This window comes from Sapajus apella, unplaced genomic scaffold (genome assembly GCF_009761245.1).
Source record: "Sapajus apella isolate SASKATOON/1434 unplaced genomic scaffold, GSC_monkey_1.0 scaffold33, whole genome shotgun sequence".
NCBI classification, from domain to species: Eukaryota; Metazoa; Chordata; class Mammalia; order Primates; family Cebidae; genus Sapajus; species Sapajus apella.
The window spans coordinates 6,319,487-6,327,891 of record NW_022436973.1 but is presented as its reverse complement, the minus strand read 5'-3'; the positions used below and the strand labels follow the sequence as shown (position 1 = coordinate 6,327,891).

At 41.1% G+C, this 8,405-nt stretch overlaps 1 protein-coding gene across 1 annotated transcript in view; it reads right to left on the bottom strand.

Moving 5' to 3' along the window:
* The window catches only part of RBL1 (RB transcriptional corepressor like 1), a 78,628-nt gene that overhangs the window by 45,895 nt on the left and 24,328 nt on the right, over positions 1–8,405 (bottom strand). The window contains exons 10-13 of the mRNA XM_032295013.1: positions 8,235–8,240; positions 7,772–7,802; positions 6,076–6,188; positions 5,258–5,361 (exon numbers count right to left, since the gene is read on the bottom strand). Coding sequence (XP_032150904.1) covers positions 5,258–5,361; positions 6,076–6,188; positions 7,772–7,802; positions 8,235–8,240 — 254 coding nt within the window. The remainder of the gene's footprint in view (positions 1–5,257; positions 5,362–6,075; positions 6,189–7,771; positions 7,803–8,234; positions 8,241–8,405) is intronic.

The following is an 8,405-nucleotide window of genomic DNA, read 5'->3' as shown; positions in this document are numbered from 1 at the left end:
CGCTCTTGTTACCCAGGCTGGAGTGCAATGGCGCGATCTCGGCTCACTGCAATCTCTGCCTCCTGGGTTCAGGCAATTCTCCTGCCTCAGCCTCCTAAGTAGCTGGGATTACAGGCACGCGCCACCGTGCCCAGCTAATTTTTTGTATTTTTAGTAGAGATGGGGTTTCACCATGTTGACCAGGATGGTCTCGATCTCTTAACCTCATGATCTACCGGCCTCAGCCTCCCAAAGTGCTCGGATTACAGGCTTGAGCCACCGCGCCCGGCAACATATTTTTTATAAATGTAAGAACATCAGTGATAAAAGAAAGATACTGAAATATTCCAGAAACAAAAAACAAGTCACATAGTACTAAATGGGAATGAGAATGTCACTGGACTTCTCATTAATAACACTGGAATCTGTAACAGAAAATAATGCAGCAATGCCTTCAAAATCATAAAGGAAAATAATTGTCAATCTTTCTTTTCTTTTTTTAAATTAATTTTTGTTTTTAGGGATGGGGTCTTACTATGTTGCCTAGGTTGGCATACAGTAGCTATTCACAGTGCAATCATTCTACACAGTATACATACAGTACACAGTGTATTTGTTTTGTTTTTTGGGACGGAGTTTCGCTCGTTACCCAGGCTGGAGTGCAATGGCGCGATCTCGGCTCACCGCAACCTCCGCCTCCTGGGTTCAGGCAATTCTCCTGCCTCAGCCTCCTGAGTAGCTGGGATTACAGGCACGCGCCACCATGCCCAGCTAATTTTTTATATTTTTAGTAGAGACGGGGTTTCACCGTGTTGACCAGGATGGTCTCGATCTCTTGACCTCGTGATCCACCCGCCTCGGCCTCCCGAAGTGCTGGGATTACAGGCTTGAGCCACCGTGCCCGGCAGTACACAGTGTATTACAATCTCAAACTCCTGGGCTCCAGCAATCCTCTTGCCTCCGCCTCCCACCAATCTTGCTTTTTTTTTTTTTTCTGAGATGAAGTTTCACTCTTGTTGCCCAGGCTGGAGTGCAATGACACAATGCTGGGTAATTGCAATCTCTGCCTCCTGGGTTCAAACGATCCTGCCTCAGCCTCACCCAAGTAGCTGGGATTACAGGCATGTGCCACCATGCCTAATTTTATAATTTTTAGTAGAGATGGGGTTTCACCATGTTGGTCAGGCTGGTCTGGAATTCCTGACCTAAGGTGATCCACCTGCCAAGACCTCCTAAAGTGCTGGGATTACAGGTATGAGCCACTGCACCTGGCCTCTCCCACCAATATTGAATTCTGTACACATACAACTATCAACCAATTGTGAGTCTAAAATAAAAGGACTTATGCAAAATCTTTAAAAAGGGACTTTAGGTGAGGTAAGGTTTCTATGGTAAAATGGCTATACAAAACATCTATACAAAAAAAATCTTTACAAGGCTCTAAAAAATGTTCAAGTAACCCACAAGAAGGCCGGAAAAAGAAAACAAAATAAAAAAGAGTGAGAACAAACAGAAAACAAAAATAAAATGGCAGACTTAAACTCTAACATAACAATTACTAAATGTAAGTCATCTAAATTTACTAATTAAATGACAAGAGATTAGCACAGTAGATTGGGGGAAAAAAAACAAAAACCATTACCCAACTACATATTGACTATAAGAAATTCATTATGTAAACATTAATCAAAAGAAGGTAGGAGTGGCTATACATAAACATCAGGTAGATTCAGAGCAAAGAAAATTACCAGAGACAGAGAGGAACATTTTATTTATTTTATTTTAATTTTTTGAGATGGAGTCTCACTTGGTTGCCCAGGCTGGAATGCAGTGGTGAGATCTCAGCTCACCACACCTCTGCCTCCTGGGTTTAAGCAATTCTCCTGCCTCAGCCTCCCGAGTAGCTGGGACTACAGGCGTGCACCACCATGCCTGGCTAAATTTTGTATTTTTAGTAGAGACAGGGTTTCACTATGTTGGTCAGGCTTGTCTTGAACTCCTGACCTCGTGATCTGCCTGCCTTGGCTTCCCAAAGTGCAGGGATTAAAGGCGTGAGCCACTGCGCATGGCCTTATTTATTTATTTATTTATTTTGAGATGCAGTCTTGCTCTGTATTCCAGTGGTGTGATCTCGGCTTACTGCAACCTCTGCCTCCCCAGCTCGAGCGCTTCTCCTGCCTCAGCCTCCAGAGTAGCTGGGATTACAGGTGCATGCCATCACACCTGGCTAATTTTTGTTTTATTTATTTATTTTTATTTAATTTATTTTTTTGAGATGCAGTCTCACTCTGTTGCCAGGCTGGAGTGCGCTGGTGTGATCTTGACTCACTGTAACCTCCGCCTCCTACGTTCAAGCAATTCTCCTGTCTCAGCCTCCTGAGTATCCAGGATTATGAGCGTGTGCCACCACGCCCGGCTAATTTTTGTATTTTTAGTTGAGACAGGGTTTCACCATGTTGGTCAGGCTCGTCTCGAACTTCTGACCTCAGGTGATCCTGCTGCCTCAGCCTCCCAAAGTGCTGGGATTAGAGATGTGAACCACCACACCTGCCCTTCTGTATTTTTAGTAGAGATGGTGTTTCACCATGTTGGCCAGGCTGGTCTTGAACTCCTGATCTTAGGTGATACAACTGCCTTGATCTCCCAAAGTGCTGGGATTACAGTTTGAGCCACTGGGCCTGGCCAGAGAGGAACACTTCATAATGATTAAAGAGTCAATTCATCAAGAAGACAGAGAGCAATCCTAAACGTGTAAGCATCAAACAGCAGAGCTTCAAAATTTGTGGAGAAAGGCTGATAGACTTGAAAGAAATAGACAAATCTACAATTACACATGGACACTTCAACATCCTCTGTCAACAACGGTTGTAACAACTAGACAGGAAATCATCAAGAATATAAAATAACAACATCAACCAACAAGATATAACTGACATTTACAGAATGCTCCATCCTTTAATAGCAGAAAACAGCAGGTCCTTGAATAACATTTTGCTCAACATCATTTTGTTATAACAATGAAAAATGATGGATGCCCTGCTGGGGCCACTGTATGAAATGTGTACATTCTCCCATGTCTGCATGAGCTCTCTCTGGGAACTCTGGTTTCTTCTCAGACTCCAAAGATGTGTACACTAGCTTAATCATGATATCTTAATATCTAAATTGTGACAGTATAAATGTGGGTGTGTGAGTGTGTCCTATGATGAAATGGTGTCCTGTCTGGGGTTGGGTCTTGCCTTTCGTCCTGAGCTGCTGAGGTAGGCTCTAGCCACTTATGACTCTGAACAGAAATAACTGGATAAATAATAATCTTCCTTATTTTTATTAATCTTTCTCTTATCTATTTCAATGTTTAACATTATAAGTGTTTTGTCTCTATTTAGAAGTTTGGTTGTTTTTGTGAACAGACATATGCCATACGAACTTAAACTCTTGTTTATATCAGTTAGCCTATGGTAAAATTGGTTTCATTATGACATTTTGCTTAAAGTCAGTTTCCAAGAACCTACTGACAAAGTTAAATATGAGGATTTACTGTTTACATTCTTTACAAGTGGCCACAGAATGTTCACATATTCTGGAGTACAAAATAACTGCAACAAATTGAAAAGAACTGAATTCATACAGTGTGTAGAACTGGAAAACAGTAAAGGCTGAGAGGAGTAAGTGTAACTAACTATAAAGGGGTAACAGGAGGGTAATCTTTAACAGTTTAGTATCTTGATTTTCGTGATGGTTATATAATCTATGTGTATGAAACAATTATATACATATATATACATTGTTTCAATGTCAATTCCTCAGTTTTGATACTGTAGTATATAAAATTGTAACCATTAGGGAAACTGAATAAAAGATATGTGGGACTTCTCTGTAGAATTTTTGCAACTTTCTGGGAATCTATTATTATTTCAAAATAAAAAGTTTAAAATTTACTTCTTTTGGCCAGGCTCAGTGGCTCATGGCTATAATCCTCGCACTTTGGGAGGTCGAGGTGGGCAGATCACTTGAGGTCAGGATATTGAGACCGGCCTGGCCAACATTGTGAAACTCCATCTCTACTAAAAATACAAAAATTAGCCAGGCGTGGTAGGGGACACCTGTAACTCCAGCTACTTGGGAGGCTGAGACATGAGAATCGCTGGAAACCAGGAGACAGAGGTGGTAGTGAGCTCAGATCGCCCACTGTACTCCAGCCTGGGTGATAGAGCAAGAGTCAATTCTCAAAAAAGTAAAAAATTACTTCTTTCTCTGGAAGCCATGGGAGTGTATGTACCATCAAGATGTTAATGTAAACCATGAAAGAGAAAGACACAGAATCCAGGAAAAAGAGAAGCCAACACAGAAAAGATATGAAAAAAATTTCCAGGTGAAAACAAAGAGAAATTCTATTACCATACTTATGCAGCATCCATGAGACATCAACCTGTTGTTCCTATTGGGATAGAAGGTTAGAAGACTCCAAGAGTGACTACAGAGGAAAAGAATGAAGGAGGAAACAAACATGATAGGTTTGAATTTGAAGAAAAATTCTTTTACATGGCTTATTGGAGAGAGTGGTCTGACTTGGTCAAATAAAGAAAAATAAACAATTAAAAAAAAAACAAAAAACAATCTGGCACAGTGGCTCACGCTTGTAATTCCAGCACTTTGGGAGGCTGAGGTGAATAGATCACCTGAGGTTGGAAGTTCGAAACCAGCCTGGCAACAGGGCAAACCCTGTCTCTACTAAAAACACAAAAATTAGCCAGGCATGGTGGCATGTGCCTGTAATCCCAGCTGCTCAGGAGGCCGAAGCAGGAGAATTGCTTTAACTCGGAATGCCGAGGCTGGGGTGAACCGAGATCACACCATTGCACTCTAGCCTGGCAACAAGCGTGAAACTGTCTCAAAACAAAACAAAACAAAATTAAAAAAACCAAACAACAAAAAAACTCCCATTTTATAATCCCAAATCCTTTAAAGGTATGGACAAATGTCTTAATTATCAGTTGCTTTAGCACGTGGAGGAGGGATTCATTGTCCGTAGCTTGGAATGAAGGACAAAAAAAAAAACAAAAAAAGGACATTGATGTGTACCAAAGATGAACTTCATGTTATTTCACATTTCTGCCTAGATGTGATTAGCTTTATGTGCTAAAGTCAACTAAATGTCATCCTGGTCAAGTTTTCCAGACTGCTGAACCCCGCAATGCCTTATAATGCCTCTCAAAACACTGCTTCCATGCTACGACTTTTGGGCCTTGCCAGTATCTTGGAGAGTGGATTTACTTACTGACATGTCCATTCCATGAAGTCTTCGTGTTTCCTGAACCATTATAGTCTCTAACATTTTATAATACAAAATTTCTGCCAGCTTTAGTCTGTTTACAGCAAAGTCTATGGGGGAAATACAGACAAAACGTGTGTTAATGAATTTTACTTGTTAAGGACTGCAAAGTAAAAATTACATATACACTTAAATCTGATACATTAAGAATAGCAGGACATGGCTGGGTCCGGGTGTGGTGGCTCACCCCTGTAATCCCAGCACTTTGAGAGGCCAAGCTGGGCAGATCATGAGGTCAGGAGATCGAGACCATCCTGGCCAACATGGTGAACCGAAATCATACCACTGCACTCCAGTCTGGGCGACAGTGCAAGACCCCCATCTCAAAAAAAAAAAAAAAAAGAATAGCAATAGCAGGGCAGATCAGGAGTGGTGGCTCATGCCTGTAATCCTAGCGCTTTGGGAGGCTTAGTGGGGCTGATCACCTGAGGTTAGGAGTTCGAGACCAGCCTGACCAACATGCCTCTACTAAAAATCCAAAATTAGCCGGGTATGGTAGCAGGCACTTGTAATCCCAGCGATTTGAGAGGCTGAGGCAGAAGAATCACTTGAACCCAGGAGGAGGAGGCTGCAGTGAGTTGAGATCGTGCCATTGCACTCCAGCCTGGGCAACAAGAGTGAAATTCTGTCTAAAAAAAAAAAAAAAAAAAGAAAGAAAGAAATAAGAATAGCAGCGGGACAGGAAAAAACTTGAATTTCTAATTTTGGGGGGGTTGAGTTAACTTACTTTCAATGTTATGACAACTTTAGTTTTCTTTTCTTACCTATGTGAGATCCTGGCTGTTCATCTGTTGATTGGGTATAGTGTTGGCAGAAAGTCTCTCCTATTCCTTTTAATATTTTCATAATGTTTTCCATAGGATTACGCACACAAGACCTACGAAATACAAGAGGAATCTAATTACCAAAAAAAAAAAAAACCACAACCCACACCAGAGTACTAACATGCCTTTTTTGTTTTCCTTTTTTTTTTCCTTTTTGAGATAGAGTCTCGCTCTGTCACCCAGGCTGGAGTGCAGTGGCACGATCTCAGCTCGAGACCCACCTCACCAACATGGTGAAACTCTGTCTCTACTAAAAATACAAAAAAATTAGTCAGGCATGGTGGTGGGTGCCGTTATCCCAGCTACTTGGGAGGCTGAGGCAGGATAATCAATTGAACCCAGGAGACCGAGGTTGCAGTGAGCTCAGATTGCGCTATTGCACTCCAGCCTGGGCAACAAGAGCAAAACTCCATCGCAAAAGAAAAAAGAAAAAAAGAAAGAAACAATGGCCAGGTTTTATTTAGTTTGTTTGTTTGTAGAGATGACATCTTGCTATGTTGCCCGGGCTGGTCTTGAACTCCTGAGATCAAGCGATATACCCACCCTGGCCTCCCAAAGTGCTGAGATTACAGGCATGTGCCACTGCAGTTGGCCTCTAATATAGATATTTTAATAATAAGTCTTCCAGTCAACAAACACAGATGTCTTTCCTTTTTTCAATTTTTATTTTTTTAGATAGGGCCTCGCTTTGTTGCCCAGGCTAGAGTACAATGGTGTGATCATGGCTGGCTTCAAGTGATTCTCCCCTCTCAGCCTCCTGAGTAGCTGGGATACACGTCACTATGACTAATTTTTAAATTTTTCCTGTAGAGACAGGTTCTCACCATGTTTGTCAGGCTGGTCTTGAGCTCCTGAGTTCAACTGATCCTCCTGCCTCAGCCTCCCAAAGTGCTGTGATTACAGGAGTGAGCTGCAACACCCAGCCTTTCCATTTATTTGTGTCTAGATTTTTCTTTTGCATTCTATACTTCCTTCTTTTTCTTATTGACATATATGTATAGTTGCTTTGTCACTGCTTTTCAACTTATTCATGCTTAACAGTAGTTCAATTCAGACCTACTTACTCAAATGCTATGGAGGGTAGATCTCCATGACAGTCTTCCTACCTTACTGGCAGTATGCTTTTCTTCTGAGCTATTTCTGAGACTGGAGACTGTTCTATTTTATTGTATCCTGAAGGTTTGAGGAATAGGTGTGAGCTCAGCTATGTTCAGCTTTCCTTGGAAGACAAGGGCTTTGCTTTCTCTTCTGAGATTTAGTTAAATATTCCCATTCCAGGGTTCACTATTCCTAGTCAGGGATGTCTAGTTATATTAGGGTATCTCCCCAAATCATCATAGTATGTTGGAAAACAGCAGGCTTGGCAGTTGTTCATATTTCTGCTGGGATCCTGTTGGTGGTACACAGGGACTTTCACCTGGGGAGGTTTGTATGACTTTTTATTGGTGTGCCTACTCCCTCATTCGTTTCTCTTCGAAAATGAAGTATTAATGAGCATTCTCAAGATCTATCAATATACTCTCTTTCCCCAACACTGCTTAGCGATGGGCATACCAGAATCATCAATTTTCTTTTTGATTTCTACTGTGGAAATTTATGTCATGAAATCATATCTCTCTCCTCATTTGGTTGCCACTGATAAATATTTTGCTGGTTTTTACTATTCTCTTTTTTTAATTAGGTGTTAGGAAAGAAGGTTCTCTGATCCGGCTTCATTCTACCAGCTTTACCAGGAGTAATGCTTCCTTAAAGAAGAAAAAAAAATGTATATAATTCCATTTTATGGCTGTATCACCAATATGCAATTAGTCCCCTATCTAATGGATGTTTAGAATGACTCCATTTAAAGTTAATGTATGTCCTTATACAGGTGATCTTTAGAAACAAACAAAAATAAAAATAAATTAAAAAATAAAGTCAACGTAAAAACAAAACAAAAACATGCATAACTCAGTGGTAGTTACAAGAATGAAATATCAGAACTTAATAATCTTTAAGGTACACTTATCACTGAAAGTCTATACTCCCATGAAATAACATCATATATAATTTTTTTTTTTTTTTTTTTAAGAAACAAGGTTGGGGCTGGGCGCGGTGGCTCAAGCCTGTAATCCCAGCACTTTGGGAGGCCGAGGCGGGTGGATCACGAGGTCAAGAGATCGAGACCATCCTGGTCAACACGGTGAAACCCTGTCTCTACTAAAAATACAAAAAATTAGCTGGGCATGGTGGCGCGTGCCTGTAATCCCAGCTACTCAGGAGGCTGAGGC